General features: G+C 42.9%; 2 protein-coding genes and 1 long non-coding RNA gene across 4 annotated transcripts in view; 1 reads left to right on the top strand and 2 right to left on the bottom strand.

Annotated features, from left to right (window-relative positions):
* rassf4a (Ras association domain family member 4a) overlaps positions 1 to 25,809 on the top strand; it is a 40,354-nt gene extending 14,545 nt beyond the window's left edge. The window contains exons 2-11 of one of the 2 annotated variants that reach the window (XM_042065178.1): positions 9,338 to 9,409; positions 9,653 to 9,728; positions 20,425 to 20,564; positions 20,698 to 20,783; positions 21,702 to 21,874; positions 22,120 to 22,191; positions 22,491 to 22,542; positions 22,945 to 23,066; positions 23,666 to 23,763; positions 25,343 to 25,809. In XM_042065178.1, coding sequence (XP_041921112.1) covers positions 9,351 to 9,409; positions 9,653 to 9,728; positions 20,425 to 20,564; positions 20,698 to 20,783; positions 21,702 to 21,874; positions 22,120 to 22,191; positions 22,491 to 22,542; positions 22,945 to 23,066; positions 23,666 to 23,763; positions 25,343 to 25,412 — 948 coding nt within the window. In that variant the 5' untranslated portion in view covers positions 9,338 to 9,350 and the 3' untranslated portion in view covers positions 25,413 to 25,809. Of the gene's footprint in view, positions 1 to 9,337; positions 9,410 to 9,652; positions 9,729 to 20,424; positions 20,565 to 20,697; positions 20,784 to 21,701; positions 21,875 to 22,119; positions 22,222 to 22,490; positions 22,543 to 22,944; positions 23,067 to 23,665; positions 23,764 to 25,342 lie in introns of both variants that reach the window. The other variant, XM_042065177.1, reaches the window with a different exon arrangement.
* On the bottom strand, positions 5,412 to 7,934 carry LOC121684982 (C-X-C motif chemokine 9). The gene is made up of 4 exons (XM_042065182.1): positions 7,750 to 7,934; positions 7,006 to 7,135; positions 6,700 to 6,783; positions 5,412 to 6,571 (listed from the first exon to the last, which is right to left on the bottom strand). Exons 1-4 carry the CDS (start codon positions 7,814 to 7,816, stop codon positions 6,463 to 6,465), a joined length of 390 nt encoding a protein of 129 aa, XP_041921116.1. The 5' UTR covers positions 7,817 to 7,934; the 3' UTR covers positions 5,412 to 6,462.
* LOC121684984 lies at positions 15,993 to 17,565 on the bottom strand. Its single transcript, XR_006023225.1, has 2 exons — positions 16,952 to 17,565; positions 15,993 to 16,653 (listed from the first exon to the last, which is right to left on the bottom strand). It is a non-coding gene; the product is annotated as an uncharacterized LOC121684984 (long non-coding RNA).
* Positions 25,810 to 26,051: the final 242 nt, after the last annotated feature.

Below are 26,051 nucleotides of genomic sequence, written 5' to 3'. Positions count from 1 at the left end.
GTGTCAAGGTGTTTTGATGTGAAATATGAGAAATAACGTTAAGGCATCATGTCTGACCTCAGTAGAGATTGCCTCTGGATGCATTTTGCTGGCATAAACACATTCAGTGGATCTTAACTTGAAAAAAAGGATGTTTCTTTGGTTAATGCAGCATTCTGTCTTTATTCCAGTAAAAAGCCAACAAAGTGTGTGAAACATATTCTGGATTCAGGAGTGTAGGTCTGAACAATAAGCATGTCAAACTCTTGCCATATATAATGTTTCAAGATACATTATACACTCTTAAAGCAACATCAAATAACTTTTCCTCTGTCGTACACACGCTATTATCCAGCACTGGCTTTGCAAATAACGATGTCCACAGACAAGGTAAAATATGTTCATCAGATGCAAGTGAAATTTGTAGTTTCTTATGTCTCATTCCATCGAACTACAGATCCGCTAACCGATCTGGGGTGCATTTCCCATACAACTACGGAGGTTAGCGTGGTACGATGCATCGTTCAACTAACCAACATGTAAGTTACGATTGTTTCCCAAAACCGTCGTACTTACATAGTACTTTGTTAGTTTGAACCATGTTGGTTTCAACCAACATAGTTCAGACTACAATGGTTGCAGATGTGTTCGGAGAATGTCGGGCTATGTCGGTTAGAGCCGAACGCATGAAGTCACGTAAAAGTAATGAAATTTGACATTGCATGACGTTTCCTGGGCCCAGCAGTTATAATATCATTAATAATAATAATAATAATGATGATGATGATAATACTTATTACAACAATAGGCAGTAATTTCAATAGGCCCTAGGCTATGTATGCTTTTAAAAATATATATATATATATATATATATATATATATATATATATTAGGCTATTAATAATAATAATAGGCATAATAATGATAATTTTTATAATAACATCACAGTCTATTGAACGTAGCCTACTAATTAGCCTAATCAGTGAAGCATAAATCGCCAACCGAGCAAATGTGAACAAATAAGTTACACATTTAATGAAACACACCGAATAGCCTACATAGGTAGCCTGGCTAGCGCCACCACTTCTCAATGAGACGTGGTCTGGGAACCAAACTAATGGTTAATTTTCTCGTATTTGAAAAAAATGCCCAGATCCGTTCATTGGGTGCCACGGATGTCTATCAAATGCGTCTGTGCATAGCTCATCATCGTCTTGCTTTCCCCCTTGTTCTGTGATTGGTCCCCTATCTCAGGCGAAAATTTGCTCCATGGTCTCCAGGCTGCCTTAGCAGCGTGAATCAAATCGCGCGCAAGGCAGCATGGGAACACCCAGGCTACTACATAGGCTAAATACTGGCCAATATTTTCATTTGTTGTAGCGTGACAAGGTGGCGTGAAAGGATAGACCTCTGCATTTCGGATCTTGTAGTCGTAGGTTCGGGCCTGGATAATGATCAATTAACAATGGTGTTGGAATCTTGGATAGGCTCAATCACTAAATATTCCTATGATCGTTTAGAACCTGTAGTCCTAGTTTTAACTACTGATTAGAGACCATATGCTTACTAGCCTAGGCTTAGTATAAATGTATATTATGTTCTATGAAAATTGACATGGTTAGATTAGATTCAACTTTATTGTCATTTCTCAAATACAAATACAACCAAATACAGTTTGCATCTAACCAGAAGTGCCAAAAAGGCAGAAAAGTGCAATGTGATATATAAAGTATAGACAGGTGGTGCATAGACAGGACAAGAAATATAGTGCAGTGTAGACAGTAGTATACAGTTGGTTTGCAGAAGGTGGTTTAGAGTAATATAAATGAAATATAAATATGTGCAGTATCTTAGCAGTAACCTTACAGTAAGAGCAGAAAAAAATATGGATATGTAATATGAACAATGTTGAACAACATGTTGTTGTGTAAGTGCTTTGGGTTTCACTCTGTTCTAAAAAAGGCTATATAAATGAATACTTTACTTTATGATTGCCCTTCATTTCAATGGAATATTTTCATGCCTTTATGCAGCATTTTTCCAATGTTGCCCTTGTTATGTGTTTTCATTGTGACACTGAAAACTGAATACTGTTACCACACACAAGTATTTCATGATATTTTAAATGCACAGATACAGTTTTTACCATTACTTTTCATCCATTCTAGTTATGAAGTTGTGTGTTGAATCACAACCACAAAATGACAGTTCACATAGCACAAATGTTTCAATGCTCAAATGGTTGAAGGATCTGCGCCAGCTGTACCAACACACACACACACACACACACACACACACACACACACACACACACACACACAGTTACTGTAGACCTGCTCATGTTGTTGCCTTCTGCTGCTGAGATAGTAGCAAAGTCTATACTGTTGTTTTCAAATGCATGTCTATTTGAGTGCACTGACATTTCAAGACCTACTTCATTCCATCAACCCCCTATGATAATACAAGCATGCAACAGCGAGGCAGAGGCGCGGTACAACAATGCCCATAGCCGGACCCGCGTTGTTGTGGAGAGGGCCCTGGGCATGTGGAAAGGTGTGTGAGCAAATCCGCTGGTGGTCTGAAGCTCCATCCTGCAAAGGCGTGCAGTGTAGTTTTGGTGGCGGCACTTCTGCAACATGGCCCTTCAGGATCACATCCCACTGCCGGCTGATGAGGAGCTGTTAGTGGAGGAGGTGGAAGAGCACACCTTCCTGCTGGCCTGGAAGCACACTGGGAATTAGTTGCACATATGTTTGGCCCCTAAACACCTAAACCCCACAATTCCCTGCTGTTTTTTTCCCTTTTGTTTATGTTTTTTACATTTCTTTTAGTTTGGTGGGGGTGAGGGGGGAAATGTACTTAACTTTCCCACCATCACTTTCTCCCCATGATCCCTCCCACACACACACACACACGTTTCCTATGAGCCATGACATCAAAATACATACACAGATTGAAAGGTCACAAAGCAAAGGCAACTTACCATTTTTCCGGCTCCCATGACAGGCCTACCCATACCTGGGCCATGAAGGACAAGTTAAATCAGTGAAAATCATGTCACATTTTGACACTGACCACAGCACTTATCCGCCAAGTCCCAGAGGTCTTAAAGTTCTCCAAGCGAGAGGCTACTCAACTTCACAGCAGCATTCTCCAATGTCATTGTACCAACATAATTCAGCTATGTGTTCAAATATCAAGATCATATAATAACTAAGAGTAGCCTAACTTACACACCCGCTAAACATAGCTTGTGATCAGACAAGATACAACACAAACCCCACTCCACAGGCATACTCACCTCACACCCATCAACTCAGTCTTGAACCCCTGACCTCTATCATGTAAAGCACACACGCTACAGTCTGCCACAGCACAGTCACTTCACCACATCATAATGGGCTGTAGAGTCCATATACCGTTAGCTATGTGTATAATTAGCAGATGCTTCATCCAAACACACTTAACATCCACTACAATGTAACATTATCCTTTTATAACAATTACAATGCTAGCCTCACATAACAATATCGTTGGCATTCAAAAGCTTTATCACCAGATAACTTAACAGGTGTTCGAAAGAATCTGTGCTGACACATTAGCATTAGGCTACATGTAAATTCACGAATAATAACAACACAGATGATTGTGGTCACCATAACACTTCACCACAGGCCGCTCTGTTGTAGTCCACAACACTTCACTTTCCATTGTACCACATAACGTTGTCCAGTAATGTGCAATTGTAGCCTCCAGCAATGGTATGGTATGGTATCCCACAGCAATGTTATGGAATCGTTTAATGGCTACCTCTCATCCATCTGTCCTCTGCATGTTCCGTCATCAGGGTTACGTCGTCTCCAGCAACTATGGTTCTTACTACATACTACAGGTCGAGAGGTGTAGCTGTAACCAAAGATTGTTAAGGCGGAGCAAGATATTTCATCAGGAGCCACTTCCGGGAACCCGGATCCCCCTTTATGCAGAGCAGAGGCAGCGACTGCTCCATTGAAGTCTATGGGCATAGCTCAGAATTTCACCACATATGCTAAGGTCTTGGTTCTATAGAGTTAGGAATGTGAATTTCGTGCACGTTTTCATGATCCTCAAACTCTTCTGAACATTTCAGGTACATTTTTAGCATTTTTGAACATTCCAGTCTGAAGAAAATCGACCTTATATCAGGTGTGTGCGGTTATTTATGCGCGGTATATTATATTTTGGACTGTCTTTGGACTTTGAATTAACAAGTGACCATTCCCACTACACAGTCTTAAATAAGGGCGGTTTCAGAGTGCCGCACTCATAAAGGCCATTTAGCGATGGGCTAGCCTACTCTGGTCATTTCAGCCAAAGACACAGTACAGAGCATGACATCCCTTATGCCAGAGACTGTTTTGGGAAAGATTGGCAGTTGCCAATTTAATATAACAATGAGTCAGTCAGTACACAAAATGTGTATGTTCAGCATCTTCTGTCATTGTGAGCACTCTCTGCGCTCCATACTGTCTTTGTAGAGGCCTATGCATTAACTGTGGGGAGACTGCGGGATTGGGATTGGGTGTGGGCTATATTGGCCTGAAGATCAGCCTCACTTCAGTCTTTGACTCTCTTGGACACTCTCTGACTCTTGCACTCAGTTACAGAGACTTGCACTCACCCCTACACCCACACACACCAAGACAGCAACATCCACTCACTTGGACACACAGACTCTCCTTCCATGCACCTTGCATCCATTTTTATAATTCAGTAGATGTATGTATTGAAGTTTCATCTGGTGTTGGTGTCCCTTTCATGTTTGCTGCCCATGCAAGCCTGGGCCGTAACAATCAAGCTCTTGAATTAAACATAGACTTAAAGGGAAACTTGGCAGGATTTCCCCCTCTGCTGGAGAAATTGTGCATTATGCTATTTCAAACTGTGGGAAAAGATAACAATAAAGCACATGGATTTGTTTACAAGCTAGCGAACGGTTAGCATAAGTTGGGCAGAACTATGTGGATGTTACAAGGTAAGAAACGCGATTTAAAACGCCTGGGGATGCTAGGCGCAGTGAGGAAAGTCACCATTTTCACCGGAACAGGTCATTTAACCATCCAAATGATTTCTAAACGGGTTTATTACGTTGAAATAGTTGCCAAGTTCCCCTTTAACATAGCCATAGTCAAAACAGCTTTTAGTGTTAGGGCTATATCATTTTGATCTTTAAAAAAAGTAAAATGCAATGATCCTTAAATTGTTTCCTGAATGATTATTCTAAACATCATTGAATGCTTAATTGGCATAATGTTTTTTCCAACTATCACGTCATTTTAAAAGAAGGCCTACCTGTGGGCATGTAATTGGACTACGGGTATTCTACAAGAATGGCAATGGTTTGTACGCACATTGCACTATATAGAACAAAATGAAAACAGTGGAACAAGGTATTATTGTTTGTATCTTTATTAACTTGTATTAACTTTTTTTTAGAAAAAGATGTACAAAAAATGATAAATAAATACAGTCTGCAGGCATACAGTCTCCCAAAGCTATGTGTGTCGCCTGCTGTTTTGTGTTGTGTGTGTGTGTGTGTGTGCTGCTCATCTTCTAAATGGTATGGAGCAATGTGTGTGTGTGTGTGTGTGTGTGTGTGCTATGCTCGTCCTCTGAATAGCAGTGGCACTGAGGGTGGGTTCTTGCTGTAATAAGTTGTATGTTTCAGTGACAACAGTTTGGAATGTGCTTTAAAAGGCCAGGCAATGGCTAGTGCTATTTCACAATCAAACACACACAAGCAAGTGTGTGTGAGAGTGTGTGTAAGAGTGTGTGAGAGCAGGGTCCTGAGCTGCTGTCGTCCTCTTTCCATTTTTCAAGCAGGTTTGTGTTTGTGTATTATATTAGTGTGACACACACTCACACCATGCAGTTGGTGAGTGTGTGATGCAGTGTCCTGTGGTTCCGTCAGCTCCTGCGGTTCTTTGAGGTTCTCAGGCACTGCTTTCTGTCCTGTGGTTCCGTCGACTCCTGCGGTTCTTTGAGGTTCTCAGGGACTGCTTTCTGTCCTGTGGTTCCGTCGGCTCCTGCGGTTCTTTGAGGTTCTCAGGCACTGCTTTCTGTCCTGTGGTTCCATCGTCTCCTGCGGTTCTTTGAGGTTCTCAGGGACTGCTTTCTGTCCTCTTCCCAGGGTGGAGTGGGACACTAAGTATTACTGAGAGGTTCCAAGCTCCATCGGCCCCGTCCTGACGGGGGGCAGGGGTGTTGATGGGAGTGTGACCCAACTTCCTATTTTAGGGGGGAAATCCGGGGCTTCTTAAAACATGTCACGCCACTCATCTAAAATCTTCAGTAGTATGTACCCAACTCATACCGGCATGTCAGGTCATCATAGTTGTTACCACGTCACTACCGGGGCTGTGGGGAGGGGCAGCGGGGAGTGAGAGCTAGGGACTGCAATTGTTCAGTCTAGAGTTCCCTCGGCTCTAGCAGTTATTTGGGGTTCTAAGATGTGGCCTTTTTTGTCTTCCTCTGGTTCTTGCGGTTCTGGCGGTTCCTTCGGTTCTTACGGGTTCTCAGGCACTGCTTTTTGTCCTTGCCTTGGCTGTTCACCCTGCAGGAGGAGACAGACAGACAGGCTTCAGTCACATGTATATCTTGTATTACACACACACACACACACACACACACACACACACATATACACACAAACACACACACTCACACACACACCCTGCTCACCTCCTCCAGCATCTCAGCAGGCGTTTGCCCTGCCTGCCAGTTGGGCTCAGACATAGCAGCTTGTCATTGCCTCGGACCTTCACCCTGAAACCACAAGGACACATTAGCTTGAAGCATGTGTGTTTGTGTGTGAGTGGATTGTGTCTATTTTTTTACTTTTGTGTGTTTATGTGGCATGTGTGTGTGTGTGGGAAAGGGATTGTGTGTGTGTGTGTGTGTGTGTGTGTGTGTGTGTGTGCGTGCGTGCGTGCGTGCGTGCGTGCTTGCGTGCGTGCGTGCTCGCAAGTATGAGTGTTGTCAACTCACAGGATCTCGTCCGTGTGGCAGTGGGCATTTTTCTCGCTGACACTGAAGTCCAGTGGGGGCCCTCGCGTCTGCTTCATGAGATTCATGCAATTGCACCTCACAGGCACATATGTGCTGCTCGCTACTGGAGCTGTTGGGACAGGAGCAGGATAGCCGTTACAATCAAGCACACATGCACACACCTGTACACACACATACACCTCGCAGGCACACACACCCGCAGGCACACACACATACACACACACACTTACACCAGCCACTGGCTTACCGAATACAGGATTATGCACTAATTGAGTGAAAAGACTAGCAGCAGAAACACACACACACACACACACACCAGCCACTGATGATGCCGCCAGCAGCACTTATCCCAGGCACTTATTTATCTTGTTTTCCTTAAACTTGACCTACTTCTCCTGGGCCTTCAAGGTAAAGAAGACCATGTGATGTCTCACTCAAGCTTGTTAAGCTCCAGTCTATCCACTGCTAAAAACACACACTCATACATGCGTCACTACAGCACGCTAAACACACACACACACGACAGTCACCAGGCTACACACACTCTCTCCCACAGACAACGCCACAGCAGGAGATTCGTACAGGCTTAGACACACTCACACATATTGGCACAACAGGATAAACACATTCACACACATCAATACCACAGGATAGTTACAGTACATTGCTAAACACACTCTCGAATGCACACACACAGGCGCACACACACACACACGCACTCACCTTTGTCCAGGAGCAGGATGAGTGAAAGGGGAAGCAGGACACCCACGGATCCAAGTATCAGATGCATGCTGCGAGTATAATCTCTTTGATCAAGAGATCCTTGTGTGAGTGTGTCTGTGTGAGAGAAAGGGATGGAGAGTGTGTGTCCCCTTTATAATCTTCCTTCTGGACTTTCCCAGATCTCACGTGTTCTCTGGATTCCCCTCCCCCCTAGAGTGTGTGTGTGTTTGTGTTTCCGAATGAGAGCTTTTTACTTTCGATTCCCAGATTCCAACCTTAGGAGAGGAAAGGGGGGGGGGTCACAACCACACGCACTACAAACACACACACACACATACGCACTACTGAAACACATAGTTAAGACACATTATTGTATTGATCATTCATTCATCACATATAACATTACATACCCTTTTTTTAGACATTTTCAACTGCATGTCATTTTTTCAAAACTTTACATTCAGGGAACTGTGCACACAAAATGCAAAAACTTAAATTTCAAAACTCAAAACCTTTAAAAAGCATACTATTAATGTTCATATTTGAATTGCACTTCAGTGTGCTAAGCTCCCTATTTTGGAACAACTTAATTGAACTTCAGTGTATTTCAATCACATTTAAATTGTAATAGAATTGTAACATGTTTTGAATACTTTAATATATTATTTTGGAACACTTTAGTTGCACCTTACAGTGCACGTCAGAAATGTAAAATAAATGAAGTTGTGGTATTCTTATACATTTTGAATGTGTTTATGAATAGATAAATATATTGAAATGCAACTTAATTGTAAAGAAAAAGTACATTTCATGAAACTCTTTTGGCAACATTACATAGAAAGCTGACATGCTAAGGCACAATGATCAGACCTTGAACAGTTGAGTGGTTTTTAAGCTGCGCTGCCTTTTCAAATGCATGATTGGAAAAGTCTGATCATACAGTATGTTTACAAGTGGGGAAAAAAGAGTATGATACAGTAAAACGGAATTTAAAGTTGAGAATTAGCTTAGTGACTTTGCTGTATGTAATGATTTTTGGGATTTTATCCGAATATATGAAGATTGTTGTGTGAAAGCAGTTTAAAGACCACTGTAGCTGTCAACTGTTTACACACAACATCTTTCCATGCCAGTAGCAGTTCTCTTTTGGTGTCAGGTTGCTGGGTGTTGAAATTACAGTAATACAGAGGAGCTGTTGAAGCATTTGTGCAAACACTCACTGTGTGGGTGTATTTCTTTGTCTGAATATGTGTCCGGTCGGTGTGTGTGTGTGTGTGTGTGTGTTTGTGTGTGTAATGTAAACCTGTACTAGTACCTGACCATGCAGGAAAGACCAGTTATTCGAGACCAAATGCATGAAGTTTACAGAAAGATTCAATTTCTCTCTCTCTCTCTCTCGCGCACATACACTCACACACTCCCCCCCCCCACACACACACACACACAAAACGCACATCTACCCCCCCCCCCCCCCCGCCCCACACACACACACACACACATTGTATAGCTATCTGCATGTTTGTAATTTATATTTATATCTACATGTATTCGTATCTTCATTCTTCTTTCTTCCTGTCTCCTCCTGTAGCTGAAGTCCTAACATGGATCACCACACAGACAGCCCTTATGTGAGGATCAGTGAGGAGAAAGTCATTCCAAAGTAAGTCCAATGTGCATGCATTTGGGTCTGTGTGTGTGTGTGTGTGTGCGTGCGTGCGTGCGTGCGTGTGTGTGTGTGTGTGTGTGTGTGTGTGTGTGTGTGTGTGTGTGTGTGTGTGTGTGTGCTTGTGTGTTTCTGGCCCTACTGCTGGTGATAGTTCTGGTTCTATGCTGCTGGTTCTGTGTACCTCAGCCTGCCTCTGCACTGCCGGACCCTCTGACCTGACCCTTCACCTGCCCACAGGTCGGACATTCTGTCACTTCTCAGGACCTACAACTGCTACCATGAGGGCAAGAGCTTCCAGCTGCGCTGGAGAGAGGTGAGAGGGTGAAACATTAGACAATAAGTGTGTGTGTGTATGTGTGTGTGTGTGTGGGAGGGTGTGTGCTTGCGCACCCTACTTACATAACACAGTAATGTTGAGCTACAGTGATACTTCAGTGGGAATTTTATTGAGATTGATCACCACAGCCAATGGTGGTACACACTTCCCAACAAAATCCAAAACACTGTTCTCAAAATGAGGAGTTTCAGCCTTCATTTTTGTTATGTCTGTGCCATTTCTTTTGATTTTTCTTGTATCAGAAAAACTATGGAAAGACAAAATGTGAAGAGTTCAGATGCAAAACCCTCTAAATCAGTCTGACCACTTTTCTTTTAAATGAGCATTTAAATTCAGGCTTCTATAGGTTTTTGCCTATAAATCGATATTTTAGACCAGGAAGAGAATGGTATTTAGTGGGTTTAGAAGTTAAATTATTTGATTAGCGTATACTATGTGTGGAGAGCCTCCCCTCACCATCTTTATCTCATTTTTGACATAGGTGGCATTTAGAGGCTTTTGCATCTGAACCCTTCATGTATTGAATAAAAATGAATTGTATTCAATCCTCCCAAGATGTAACTACACTGATATGTAGGACCTACAGTAAGCACCTGGACAAGACACATTTCATACACTGAACTACCACTTGTCATTTTTCATTGAAATAGACCTGCAATAAACACCTGGACTTGTCAGCTTTTGCACTGTTTTCTTCACCAAATAGGTAGAATTGTGCAAAGGAGATTGACATTACAAGTTAATAAGTTTGCAAGCAATATCTATTAGCTGTGGATTTGTTACACACAGTTAATCCAATGGAGTTTGGAGTCTTTGTATTGAGTTTGGAGTCTTTGTATGAGAACTGTGTTAAATGTTTTGAAATAGGATGTGAAACTTGAGTTAAACTCATGAAAATGTGTTAAATCATTTGCAAGAGATACTTTTGCTGTGTGTGTGTGTGTGTGTGTGTGTGTGTGTCTGTGTGTGTGTAGATGTGTGTTTGTATGTATATGTGAAAGAAAGAGGGTGTTAGTTTTTTTGTTTAGATTTGCCTGCCTCTACTTGCCCATGTTTATAACAAGTTTGCACTTTCACTTTTCACCCTTACACTGGTGCAACAGAGGGTCATAATGAAGGAACGTTTCTGGATTTTCCCCAAATGTCCATGTAAAAGGCTAGAGAGGAAAGGAGACCTTTGGGTTTTCCCAGCACACTCACACACACACACACACACACACACACTCACACACATTTACACACACACACACGCACACATTCACACACATACACATGCATGCACACACACACACGTACCCTACCCTAACCCTCTCACCCCCCACCCCTTCACATGCACACACAACACATGGATAGACACACACAGAGACAAACCCAGCTGCCTTCTGTTTTCCTTAATAGGGTCAGTGCACAGGGTCATCTGCTCTCATGTGTGTATGTGTGTGTGTGTGTGTGTGTGTGTGTGTGTGTGTGTGTGTGCTGTGGGGGCTTTCAGGGGGTCAGAATCCAGGGTGAATGACCATCTCTGAAGTGTGAGCGGGACACATTGACCAAAACAGAGAGGAGGTGGGCAGAGGAGGAAGGAAGAGAAGGAGGGAGAGGAGAGGAGAGGAGAGAGGTAGAGAGGGAGAGTCCAGAGAGCTAAGAGGAGAGATAAGGGTGAGAAAGAGAAAGAGAGGGAAGGGAGAGAGTGAAAAGAGGGGGAGAGGAAGTGGGAGAGACAGAGAGAAAGATAGGGAGAGAGAGGGAGATAAGACTGAAGGAAGATGGACAGAAGCAAGGGAGAGAGAAGAGGGAAGCATAGTCAGCAACGGAGTGTGTGTGTGTGTGTGTGCGTCCGTGCGCACTGTGAGAGCATTGAGGGGGGCAGAGTTCAGGGTAAAAGACCATCTCTAGTCAGGACACATTGACCAAACCAAAGAGGAGGAAGGAAAAGGAGGAGGGGGAGAACGGACTGTGTGTGTGTGTGTGTGTGTGTGTGTGTGTGTGTGTGTGTGTGTGTGTGTGTGTGTGTGTGTGTGTGTGCGCGCGCGTGTGTGTGGGTGTGTGCGTGTGTGTGTGTGTGTGTGTGTGTGTGTGTGTGTGTGCGCGCGTGTGGGTGTGTGTCTGAGGGGGTTGTGTGAAGGGGAGCATGCATGGGAAAATGATTTGACAAGTTAATAATTGACACATTTATAGATTTATAGGTCAGTCTTTACAAAGAAAGTGTGTGTGATTTATAGGTCAGTCTTCACAAAGAAAGTGTGTGTGTGTTTGTGTGTGGCTGTCTGATGCGGTATGAGTACAGTGAGTCACAATGTTTGCAAGAATGTTGCACATTTCTTCTAAATGAGGGAGTGTGTGTAGTGTGTAAGACAGGGGGGGGGTCTAAAGATTGAAAAGATTTAAAGATGAAAAAGGTCTAAAGATTTAACTTGTTGGAACCTGCAGAGGCCCCGAATGGGAGTGATGCTCATGGGAGAGGTCTGAGACAGTCATTGTCTGCCTGTCTGTCTGAATGTCCATCAATAGAGATACTGCCGTAATACACATAATGGAATGGCATTTCACAACATCCATTTCAGTCCATCTGTCTGGCCCTTTAAGGTGTCTCACACCTGCACATATGCGTGCAATCTTCAAAACCCCACCCGTTGCACAGCTCATAACCTCAACTGTCTTACAGCTTACAGTGTGTGTGTGTATGTGTGTGTGTGTGTGTGTGTGTGTGTGTGTGTGTGTATTGATTGTTAATGGGCATTGAATAAACAAAGTTGGGATACTCAAGCAAGCAGAAAAGCTAATAACCAGATAATACACCAATTCTGCATGGAAATATTTGTATTAATGTATTTTGGCAAGTGCATTTTAAACTGCTACAACAAAATTTCCTGATATTTCACGAGTTTGCCCCAAAACTTATAAAATTCCCTTACTTTCCATGTCTGGAATAGACTTTCCAAAATTCCATGACCCATGGGAACCCTGGAAAGTGTGAGAAGTGTTTTGTGTGACCTAATCAGATTTCTCCCTTCCCTTGGGGTAGAGGTGACTCACTGTCAGTGTGTGTGTGTATGTGAGTGTGTGTGTGTGTGTGTGTGGCAGGTGGAACAGAGACAGGATCACTTACAATAAACAGGAATACAGTCATATTGCAGCATAGTGAGTTGGACATTGTGGTCCATTAATAAAACTAAAGTCATATTTTGTTATTCCCATGGTGTGCCAGGTGCTCGGATGAGGATTTCTTATATGCCCTAGGGCCCGGTGGAATAGCGTTTGTCCTCAGGTGACCTTTAGTCAGAAAGCAGGCTCTGTTCCCGGGCACTCCCAAGACGTCTGATGACTCTGAGCAAACAGTCACACTGCCACAAAGAACACAGCGGACATGAACACAAACATTTCCCATATCATCCTTTACCAATAACATTTACATGAATTAAGAACCACATTACAAACATTTAACAAAGCCCTTAGAGAAAAATAACTGCAGTTATAGCCTACTGCATTTTTTTCAAAGTACAGTGCAGTTATACTATAGTGTTTTGAGGGTACAGTGCAGCACAGTATTCATTTCATGTAAAAAATATTCAATTTCTTCAGTAAAGCGGCACAGTAATATGTAGTGCAATGCAGTTGTTTCATGTCCAAAATATTGTATTTCCTGCATAACAACTGCAATTCCTCCAAATCTGCAGTTTTGATCAGAACTGCACTTGAAGTAGTGCAGTTATTTTCTGTAAGGGAGGACATCGGGTAATCAACATTCACACTTGTTGATGGACTTGACTCCTCAGCCGCTACACTATGATATTTGTTTTGTTGTCTTGTGTAGTAAAATGAGCCACGTTTCTCAAGTTGTTGTGGCGTGGAGAAAGAGCGGTCACAGTTAAGCTTTGAAAAATGAACAATATTTAAGTATAAGCAAACAAATTCTCTGTAAACCATCCATGATCTTAGCTATTCTGTTTAAGGCAAACAGCTGGCTACTAACTTATGTAGGCTAATTATAAGGCCCAGCCATAATTGATTTGTCCCATCCGAATCTGAAATCCTGGCACCATGCTCGGCATGCAGCACCCTCTACTGCCAACCTGAGAATACAGCAATCATAGATCAGCCCTTTGGATTGTCCATTCCCTAATTGGCCAAACCAGAGACGTTCTACTGAGGAGACACAGCACTCAAAAAATCCTCAATAAAAATGCATGGGGTGCTTCCGTGGCATAAAAGTGAATACATTGAGCCAATCATGTGGTGTGATCTCGCCGCTCGAGCAAGGTTGGTGTCATGAAGCCTTGCACCAGGCGCATTTCTGCTGAAATAGATGCCCGATAAGTGCCCAAAAAGCGTTGCAATATGGCCACTGAGTGAAGGGACTTGCCTAAAAGGACTGGCCAAACTCTCTCTATATATACGGCTCTGGTCAACATGAGTGAACAGCTCCCTCTGCTGTCTGCTTAAGTGCACAGCGACATTGAGTATACTGAGCACACAGAGCACTCTCACTCTATCTGAGCACAGAAGACAGGGGTCTGTTGGTGATGCAGTCAGAACCAAAGATGCTGAAGCAGTTGCTATACTACTCACCTCTGGTTCAGGTTGCCACTATCAAAGACTTTTCAAGCTATTCTTGGATGCTTTTTAATCTTTTTAATTTTATTTTTGGTTAGTGTTACAGTTGTATATGTTCTCTTTGTCTACCTCTACTTAGGTGCACTGTTTGTGATGGCCTTGAATAGGAGCACCTGGCCAGGTGATTGATCAGGGGTTAAAAGTCCTTTTAGGCAAGTCCCCCCACTCGGGCCATCTCACAGTGCACTTTGGGCAGTTATCGGGCAGCTATTTTCTTATTCAAGTGAATGGGGAGGCATACAGGAAGGGGCGGGATATGTGTAGAGACTACTGGCATATTGGCGTTACACACTAACCCTATGCTAACCCTACCCATTTCTATGGAGGATTCTTGTGCTGTGTTTCATTAGAAAGACTCTCACTCTGAGAGGGACTGGAGACCTGGAAGTAACATGGGCGAGAGCGGAACACGAAGCATGGCATGGCAGCAGTAGCGTTCAACAAGGAACCAAAAACAAGACAGCCTCAGGAGTGACGTCAACCAGCACCTTTTATAGGGCTGGCCAAGCAATTAAGCCCCCTGCTGTATTGTCTGAAAAGCACAGAAAAACAGCAGGAACATAGAAACAGCTAGGGACGTAACACTGGTTAAAGGCTCCAGGATCCTGTTGCAGCAAGAAACTTATGGTTTGGGGACTGCTGGCTGGTCTTGCTGCTTCTCAACCTGGGATTTTGTCTTTTTGTCATTTTGAGTAAAGACATTTACATTCTAAAGGTGTTATTAAAGGAGAATTCCGGTGTGATATTGACCTAAAGTATGTTGAAACATGATACCGAGTGTGAACGTATGTCTCATAGCTCATCTCGGCTTGTCCCCTGCACTCCGAAATCTGGCGCTAGTTAGCCGAAGCAACTGGAATCCATGTCAGTCTCTGAATTTTGATGGAGCCTAGTTAGTGGACTCTAGTTACTGTCTGATTTGTGATGGAGCCTAGTTAGTGTCTGACTTGTTATGGAGCCTAGTTAGTGCCTGATTTGTGATGAAGCCTGGTTAGTGCATGTGTTCGGTCAAAACATCCTATTCATCAAAGTCTATGTTTACTGTAATGTGTGGGCATATTCTTAAAAATGTCACAATGTATTGTAAAAAAAGCAAATACCTATTATTATTGTATATTGTAGTATTGTTATTGTATCCTTAAATTTAAAAATAATTATATTATTTTATTACATGACTCCTGCTGTTTTCAAATATCAGCGAAAGTAGGCTGTTAAATAATGTATTAGCCTACGTATATTGTCGTTTAGTTTAAAGTTTTGCTACAAAGTAGTTGATCTCCCGTTTATGGGTTGAATCAGAGACATAATTCTATGGCTCCTTGGGGCAACATTGCTGCTTAAATACAATACACCAAACTTCTAGATCTATTTAGAATGGCCATGTGTCTCAGTACGCTACATGGTAAGAGTCCAGAACTCATTAGATTCGGTACTGTAGGGGAGACATAAGTAACACTACCATCCTTACACACATCGTACACAGAGGATGTTGTTAATGATTTGTTTATCATTTTGTTTTTGATCTCATACAAGATCAAAACGTATAAAAGCTCACTATGTATGCTGTAAACAGGACTAATGACCCTAGAGCTGGGGTTAGGGGTTGGGTGTAGCAGGAAGCACTCAGAGTAAAGGCTAGACAATGACATCTCTTTTTATTATAAACATTTAGCAACAAGGGATCCCAGTCCACAATAAATAGTGCAGAAAGAAAGTCTATTTTGTGTGTGTGTGTGTGTGTGTGTGTGTGTGTGTGTGTGTGTGTGTGTGTGTGTGTGTGTGTGTGTGTGTGTGTGTGTGTGTGTGTGTGTGTGTGTGTACGCATGTGTTTTAAAGCATCCAGAGTGTAGGCATGAAATTGTCTGTGTGACCTGTACGTTGTCCTTGAGTCCGAGGCCGTACATCTGTTTGCGAGTGCCGGTGTGTGAGTGTGTGTGTTTGCACTGCCCTGTGTGTGTTCGCTGGTGTGTGTGCAAACGACCAGTCCAGCGGGTCTTTGCTGCTGTTGTCGTTGTTATTGCTGGGGGCAACAGGAGCATGGCGTGGCCGCACTATCCGGCAAGCATGGGGAGCGCAACTCTGATGTCTAGCCCTGGCGTGGGGGTGTGGCCTCTGGCCACGGGGTGACCTGATTGGACCAGGCAGGGCAGAGGTGGGGCGGGCCAGGGCTCTGATGGACGCAGCGTACTCGTCCAGGGATGGAGGGAGGCAGGGGGTCGACACGTCCTCCAGACACTCGGAGATGGTGGGCAGGAGGGGGGCATGCAGTAGAAGCCTCCGCGGTTTCATCCTACAGCACACACAACACACAGATGAGTTTAGTCAGTGCTGAATCCTCACACATATACATAAACAGATGCAGTACAGGTAACCTACGCTCACAGCTAGTGCACACATGTGGACACACAGAGTACAGTTGACTTAGTGTCAGTTGAAGTCAAATGTCAAGTGAAGTAGTGATGTTTGTGTGTTTGTGTACGTGTCAAGTGGAGTAATGTATGTGTGTGTGAGTGACTATACATGTTAAGTAGTGATGCATGTGTGTGTTTGTGTGTATGTGTGAGTGCAGAAGAGAGGGATGAACTCACCTATGGTGGACCAGCGAGTGTGTGTTTGTTGGTTCTGCACAGCTACTGGGTTCAGGTCCAGACGTGTTTGTGTGTGTGTCTGTGTGTTTCTTCAGCTGAGGTTCAGTGGCAGTCCAGCTGTGTCAAGCTGACCAGTGTCCAAGAGCTTCCTGTTTAAAGGTGTGTTGTAAGGAGTCAAGCGCTGTCCGAGAGTGTATTCTCTCTCTGCTCCGCGACTGCTGTAGGTCCAATAATGACCGCGTTTGTCCTCTGAGAGATCTGTGTGTGTGTGTGTGTGAGGTCGCTGTCCGAGCTTTAGCGTCGAGTGGGAGTTTGCATGTGTCGCACCGTAGCTCTGCTCTGAGAGGTGAGTGTGGAGCCCTGGAGCCAGTCAGGCTTATATAGAGGAGCGGATGCCTGGAGAAAGCCTTAGCCATAGGCAGAGCCAGCGAGTGTGTGTGTTTGTTTGTGTGTGTGTGTGTGTGCATGTGTGTGTGTGTCTGTGTGTATGTCAAAGCGAGCTAATTATAGATGGGAGCTGACCTTGCCTCTCGCTGCAGGAAATGTGTTTGTGCTGGTCTGAGGGTGTGCAGGAAGTGTGCTTGTGTGTGTGTGCAGGAATGGAAGGGCGGAGGTGTGTGTGAGTGTGGGGTGGAGGGGCTTCCCTCATTGTTGCAGCTGTGCTGCTATGTTTACAATTCACCAACAATAAGGGCCTGGGATCATTGGTCCCACCTATCTACACACACACACACTCACAGAAATATGTGCGAGCGTGCGCGCAGACACACACCACTGGAAAATGTTTGTGTCCGCAGCAATAGAGCAATATAGAAACATTGTGTATGCTGGGTTGCTGTGTTTGCTTTTCTGGTACCTGCTGAGTGTCCTCTCCAGGACCTTCAGAGAGTTTTCCCAAAGCCGCTTATGCCGTCTTTGGTGATATGCTTTGGGTTTTTGTCTTGTTGAAATGTAAGCTGTCAAGGACTTTTCACACAAGATCGCACTCACACACACCTGTCTGGCCATCCTACCACAAAGGCCTGACTGGTGGAGTGCTGCACTGATGGTTATCCTTCTGGAAGGCTCTCCCATCTCCAAAAAGGCTTAATGGAGCGCTCCACTGATTGGTGTCCTTCTGGAAGGTTCTCCCATCTCCTCAAAGGCCGAACTGGTGGAGCACTTCTGGAAGGTTCTCCCATCTCCTGAAAGGCCTTACTGATGGAACGTTTCACTAATGGCTATCCTTCTGGAAGGTTCTCCCATCTCCTCAAAGGGGCTCTCTGGAGCTCTGGATAGTGACCATTGGGTCTTTGGTTACCTGCCTGACTAAGGCCCTACTCGTTGTCCCAATCATATAAATAGGGGTGTGCCCTTCCTAATTGTGTCCAATGAATTCAGTAAGACACAGGTCGATGTCAAGTAGTAAACATCTCAAGGGTCATTGATAAGTAAATGTTCAGTGATCCCTAATAAAAAATAACTATTATAGAAAGCTTACGGTATTTCTATAAATGTTTTTTTAAGCCTCCTGTTGTGTTTGTTTCATGTTACTAGTTTTGTGTCATCGGTCAAAGACTTGTTAGAAATAGTATCACATATATTATCATCTAATGTTTTGATAGACCTTGGTATCAACTTAAGTTCTATTGGATGTTACTAGTTTTGAACTGCCATTTGCTATTTATGACCTGCAGGCCTCATTGCCCCAAGCTCAGAAAGGAGAAGATACTATTGGGATTCCAGTGGGGGCTGGCATAGAAGCAAAGAGGGGTGTTCTAAAGTTAAATAAAACACCCAAATTGTTATACAAATTATCAAAAATTTGTTTTGTGTTCAGATGCCCTGTGTTGACAAAGTCATGGAGCCTCGTGAGCTACTCTTGGTCAGAGTTTACCAGAGTGTCATAATTTAGGGTTTGAACACGTTCAGTCTTTTATTTTAACAAAAATGAACAAAACACTCCACTGCTTTGTCATTGTGGGTGGATTGATAAAAAAAAATCAATTTTGATATCAGTAATATAACAATCAATATCTATTACTTGTATATTATTGAGAGCAGCCAGTGTACGTGTGTGTGTGTGTGTGTGTGTGTGTGTGTGTGTGTGTGTGTGTCTTGTCTCAACTCCTAGTGCCAGTGTATACATACGTCCTGCTATGGTACCTTGCTCAGCATTTTCTAGTGGTGACCTCACAAACACCCACACTGTTAGGTCACCGTCATATAGGGCCTCACACCCACACCCACACATATGTTCAAATCCCCCACACCCCACACACATACACTGATTAAGGTATGACCCTACAAACACACACACACACACACACACACACACACACAAACACACACACACCATGAACCATGACTTAGCTTTGGATAGCGTTAGGTCAGCAGGAGCAGGCCGCACCCACAGCCAGTGTTCCGGAGATTTCCGGATTCTTGGGCTGCACTGGTAGAGAGACACTGAGAACGCTGCCTCTCAGCACGTACTCATGGAACAAAAAGAGAGTATGTGTGTGTGTGTGTATGTGTGTACGTGTGTCTGTGTGTTTGTATGTGTACGCGCACGTCTGCATGTGTGTATGTGGTATGTGTGGGTGTTTATGGGTGGGGGTGTGGGTGTGTAAGTGTATTTAGCAAAACTCTATTGATATTGATGTACTTGTGTGTGTGTGTGTGTGTGTGTGTGTGTGTGTGTGTGTGTGTGTGTGTGTGTGTGTGTGTGTGCATGTACGTGAGTGTGTGTGTGTGTGTATGTATGTGCGTGTGTGCTGCAGGCACGCACGTAGTCATTGGACACAAAGCAGGACAGATGCCAGAAGGAAATGTTCCCCCTGATAAAGATCATTAGTCACGGCCGTGATCATTATTGCATTTTATTAGCTTAATCCCACTGTGATTATTACTACAATTAATTTGGCTAATCTTATTTGATCTCCCACTGTGTTTATTACATTTCTTTATCCAAAGTGAGTATTATTATGGTTTATAGGTTCATTTTAATGTATTATCTATGCTGTTAATTATTATAGTTAATAAAGTTAATCTCTTAGTCTTTACATTAACTATGGTTTTAGGAAGACCTTTACAGTACCCTCCAGAATTATTGGCACCTCTGGTAAAATTGACTAAAACCATCTTTTGGTGATTTATTGTAATCTCACAAGGGAAACTGAGAAAAAGGAAAATCTCATTAAGAAATAAATATTTTTAACAGAAACACGTTGCCCACAAGGCACCCCTAGAAAATCTTATGTACAAAATATAAAAGAGACATTTTCATGTGAGAGACATCTTGTCCAGTATGTTGCTATGATGATATGCTCTGATTGCTGCGTTCCATTCGTGGTCCGTGTTCTCTTTGAGGATTCTAATGCCTGACTCTTCTTTGTCTGCCTGGACAAGAAGAGAACCAGCTGATTGTGTGTGCGTGTTCTGTGTTCTCCATGAGAGTTCTAAATGCCTGATTCTTGTTTGTCCTACTGGGACAGGAAGAGCACCAGCTGATTGTGGAGGGTCTACTCAATATCTGTTGGGGTCTAAAGCGTCCTATCAGGCTACAGATGTATGATGACAACCAGCGATTCCACTACAACCACTCTACAATATGGCCATCTCACCTCTCAAATAGGTGTGTGTGTAGTGAGTTGTGTGTGTGTGTTTGAAAGAGAAAGAGAGTGTGTGTGCATGTGTGGGTGTTTATGTGTGCACCTGTAGTTTACTTGTAGGCCTCTAAGCAGTGGATCTTGTCTGTTCTTTTGTAGGAATGAACATCTGCAGCTCTGCTCCACTACCATACCCTCTCTGGAGTCCAACAACAACATCCCTGACCCCACCACATCAGAGCTTAGTGCGTATTTTTGACTGCCTCATGGGTCTACTTTTGGGCCACTGGCAATTATATCTGTGTGTCAGAGATGTGTGTGTGTGTGTGTATGGGGCGGGGGTCTGCCTGCCTGTTTCAGTGTGTTTTCACTTTCCAAATCACTGCAGCAACGGGCTTAAAGTGTGTGAAATGTTGCTCAGACATGGCTCTTGTGGGAAAGCTGACTGTACCCACCCGTTGTATTGTTCCCTCAGGAAGCAGCAAACAAAGCCTTTCCAAGCCCATCATGTCTACTGGCAGTCAGTGTCCCACTTGCTTTCAAGTTCGGCACTTAATGTCTATAATGTTCTAGTGAGATACTTCAATAATGTTCCAGTTAGACAATGTTATGCACCTGTGGACATCTATAATGGCCGCCATAATTGTCAACACAGAGGTCACCAAACCTAATGAGATAGAGCCAAAGGGTTTTCATCCACAAAGTCGATACTTTCATATAACAAGACACCTCCAAGCTTTGACTAGACACCAACAAAACACTTCCTTCTCACCACACATTGATCTTAAATGTAAAAGTTTAGTCCAGTTTAGTCTAAAGGTTTAGTCCCAAAACCGTTATGTGCTAGCTGTGTCAGATTTTGTGAGTAAGCTACTTAGTCCATAAAGAATAATGGAAGTGCATGCATGGCTAACTGAAGTGAGTACATTCTGTAGCTGATGAGGGATAGCTGAAGGGAGCATGTAACTGATGTTGGAACCTGTGTCCTCCGTAGCCTCTTTAGATACGTAAATAGATAGATAGACAGATAGATATACTTTATTGCCAAACAACATGGTGGTAATTGAAGTGAGAACAAGTAGTGGTTTTGGATGAGGGGTCTTTGATTATTCTTCTGATTATTTAGAGGAGCATAGATAGCTCATGCGCTCTGTCCTCTCTAGCCTCTTTAGATGGGGCGGCTCCAGAGGAAGAGGAGATCCCTCAGCTCCTTAGGACGCAGAGTGACGCCAGCTTCATGTCCATCCAGCGGCGAACACAGCTACGCAGCGCCGGTGACCTGCAACGCATACGCAGACACCGCTTCTCCATCAACGGACACTTCTACAATCACAAGGTCAGCCAGTGGCATGGTAGCAGTGTTAGCCTACAGTTAACTCACTCTGATGGTGGTTTCAGCTAGCAACCCACTGTAGTGCTACCGGCTGACATGAACCATAAGTCCAGAATGCTAAAGTTATTTGCCCACCAACAAGAACATTTAGTCTAACACAGGTTTGACCTTATGATTCTATAGGCTAAGTGATTCTATAGGGTTTTTCAATTGGTCTATGCATTAACTTTCTGGTTTTCACCCTGTAGACCTCGGTGTTCACGCCAGCCTATGGCTCCATCACCAACGTACGCATCAATAGCACCATGACAACACAGCAGGTGCTTAATCTACTTCTCAACAAATTCCGCGTGAGTTCCCATTTCCCACTCACAGTAGTGATTCTGAGATGCAGAAGCGTGTGAGTGTTAGACTGCATGACATTGGTGAAGTGTGTTACAATGATGTTTGTGATTCTGAGTTTGATAAATACCACGTAAACTGAAGATTTACTGTGTGCGCGTTCTGCGGGTTGGCCATGGCGCTGATAACGCTACGTTCGCAAATGTATACATCTGGCCCTGAGTGTGTCGGGCTGCCGTTTGAGTTTCTGAGCTGCCGTGACTGTTCTTCTTGGCAGGTGGAGAACAAGGCAGAGGAATTCGCTCTGTATGTGGTGCACGAGTCAGGTGGTACGTATGGCTGTGTGTGTGTGTGTGTGCATGAGTCAGGTAGTATGTATGGCTGTGTGGCTTCACCCTACTTCGCTGTGCCCAACCACATGCAACCACTTATCTGTATCATTCAATCTATAGTACCTTGTGGTAAAAAACGTTTCTGTGGTACCTCGTGTCAGGTGGTATGTGTCTCTCCACTGTACCTGAAGTCAGGTGATATGTGTCTCTGTGCTACTTGGTGTCAGGTGGTGTGTGTCTTTAACCTCATCCGATAGTCCTACCTGCTCCACTGTCACACCAAACACATCTGTTCATAGCGGTTTGTAGTCTACACATGAGATTGTATGTGTGTAGAATATATTTGTGTGTGTGTGTATGTGTGTGCATTCATGTGTGTGTGTGTGTGAGCATTCTCAGAGAGGACAAAGTTAAAGGACTCAGAGTTTCCTCTGGTGTTTCGAGTACTCCACGGCCCTTGTGAGAAAATCGCCAAGATATTCATCATGGAAACAGATCTGGGAGAGGAAGTAACGTATGATGTAAGTTTCCCAGCCACACACACCTTAGGGAAAGATTGACACACCAGGACCAACCACACACTCCAGGAATCCCCCATTTGTATGTGTGTGTTTTATTTATATTTAGGTGTTTGAATCTTAGATGTGTGTGAGTGTGCCTGTGTGAATGTAATGTGCACCCATCTGAGTTTGTGTGTGTATGTGTCAGTTCATGTGCGTGTGAATTTGCAGGAATGTTTGAATCCCAGGTGTGTATTTGTGTGCATGTGTGTCTGTGTAAATGTGCACTGATTTGAGTGTGTGTGTGTGTTTGTATCTGTGTGGTTTATGATTATCTCCCCAAACAGAGATAAATTATAAATTGGTGTGTTGTGTTGTCTAATTTTAGCCTTTAGTGGCTAGTTGGCTTTCCTGTGGCCGTGACATAACAATAGAGCCAGTAGTACAGCTGGCTTATTCCTATCTCAGGCAATTCTGTGTGTGTGTTTGTGTGTGTGTGTGTGTGTGCGCGCTTATTCCTAGCTAAGGCTATTTTCGCACCAACAATTAATTATGCTGGGGGTCACAGTATTTGTCTTTTGCCTATTACTGCACTGCACTGAGCCTGCTGTTTCTCCTAGGTGGCTCAGTATATCAACTTTGAGCTGCCACTCCTAGACAGCTTTGTCAAAAAACTTAAGGAAGAAGAGGAGAGGGAAATCTCAAAACTCACTAAGAAGTAAGTGTGTGTGTGTGTGTGTGTGTGTGTGTGTGTGTGTGTGTGTGCAGGTAACATAGTGAAAGTTTAAAATGTCCTTTACATCACTTAAAATACAAGCTAAGCAGAGCACAAATCAGTTGACATTTTTAAAATCAGTCAACATATGTGGCTAGAGAGTAAGATTTTCTTAAACAACAATTTTTAGTTGTTAGTCACATGGGTTAGGGGTTTGTTTGAATTTCCATTAGAATAACTCTAGAATATGGGTCAGGAATGTCAAATCAATATAGTATTTAATGCACACATAGGCCTGGCTCTAATACATGGTCAAAAGAAAAATCATGATTGGATGCTCATCTTGGTCTAGTATTGCCATTGTGTAGAATGTAGAACTACATTTCATGAGATTTTTACTATGGGATTTTCAATAGGAATAATACATCCGTTTTAAGTCTTCACCCAAATTCAATCTCGGATACTTTTATCCTCCCTTTGACATACACACACACACACACACACACACAAACAAATATACACCAACTTAAACATACTCTCACACACATATAAACACACACACACACTAAAAACCCACCGATGAATTCACATTATATTGCATTACATCATGAAACCTGTACAATAGATATCTTACAAGTGACTCAATTTCAACAAATATGTCTCTTAACTTTTGGGTGTTGTTGTGTGAAAGGGATGATGATACAAAGTTTCAGAAATGTTGATCTGTGATGAACCTATAAAATCCCCAAAAACTAGAAAATACAAATGTGTTAAAACGCAATAATTTCTCATCAAATTTCCTCAAAATCTTTTTTTTAATCACTTGATACTTGAGAGCCTGTGTCACCCGTAAGTGCATGTGATCATAGGAATCTGCATTTCCACTTGTGTTTTTAGGAATAGTGAAAAATAAGTAACACCATGTAACTAACAACTAAATATAGTATGGTAACATAAATGCTTATATCTCAGAAACTACAAGGAATTACATCAAATGCCTGGTACAATTGGACTCGAGAAGTTGAGGTTTTAATATGTGTGGTACTTTAATATGAATCTGATATGTATCATGTCAAATTATTGTTTTTTAGTTGTGTCATGTGTAACCACTTGTCCTAAGAGGTATCACAACAAATATCAAGTTGCTGCCTCTTATAGAACTTAATATGTGGGCCTTTTCCTTAAACAACTATTTTTAGTTGTTAGTCATTAATGGATTAAAGCGTTAATGTGTACATCACCATCACAACCATACCTCCTATCTTCAACAACTAAGCATGTAATGGTAGACAGGAGCAGCATCTGCAGCCTAAACCCAGATGTTTACCCCACACAGGACATCACTATAAATATAATTTACCTTATATCAGATAAGTGTGTGTCTTGTTATCATTAGTCAGTTTCATTTACTTCTGTTTTTTCACTTGAAATTATCAACATTATTCCAGTTGCAGATAATTTTACACAGTACCTTTTTACCCTAGGAGATTCCTTGAGTTCTTACATGTAATGAATGTCTGTCTTTCTCCCCCCCCCCCCCCCCCCCCCTCCAACACACACACACACACAATTACACACACAGATACAGCGCTCTGAAGGCCACGATCCAGAGACAACTTGAAGATGCTGTTGAGACAGCAGACAACATGTAACACAGAACACACACACTGTCAAGTGTGTGTGTGAAAGTATGAAGAATATTTACCAGGAGATGAGAGAGAAAGAAAGAAAAAGAAAGAAAGACAGAAAGAAAGTAAGAAAGAAAGAGAGAAAGAAAGAAAAATGAAAGAAAGAAAGGTCAAAGCCAAGCTCACTATAAGAAACTCAGGACTAACTAATACACACACACACACACAAACACAGAGAGACTTAAACATATCATTCACATATGTACTGCTGATGTGAACAGATACATATCATGTAAGCTAGCAATTTCAGTCTAGAAGCTCCAGCTTAGTACCACCCACTTATAAAGAATGTTACATAAATTCCACTTTTTCAGTCCTTTCTATATGGTATTTCTTGAAATAAATATATTGATTTATTACATTGACTGGTTCAGATCTTGCTTTACAAATGAAATGTCGGATCCCGAGGCAAGAGCATTTCTAGATTGGTCTGGAATGTTTAGCTGAGCATTGTGGTAGAAGGAGAATACTCCAATGTACCATTGATTGTTCTGTACATTTATTGTTACAATGTCACAGCCCACCACTACAAACAGCAATGTAGCCAAACGTCAAAATAACAAAGGTCCAATGCAAAGAGGACACAAGCTAGTGTGGTCTTGT

Source organism: Alosa sapidissima, chromosome 16 (assembly GCF_018492685.1).
Source record: "Alosa sapidissima isolate fAloSap1 chromosome 16, fAloSap1.pri, whole genome shotgun sequence".
NCBI lineage: Eukaryota > Metazoa > Chordata > Actinopteri > Clupeiformes > Clupeidae > Alosa > Alosa sapidissima.
This window is presented reverse-complemented; position numbering and strand designations above follow the sequence as displayed.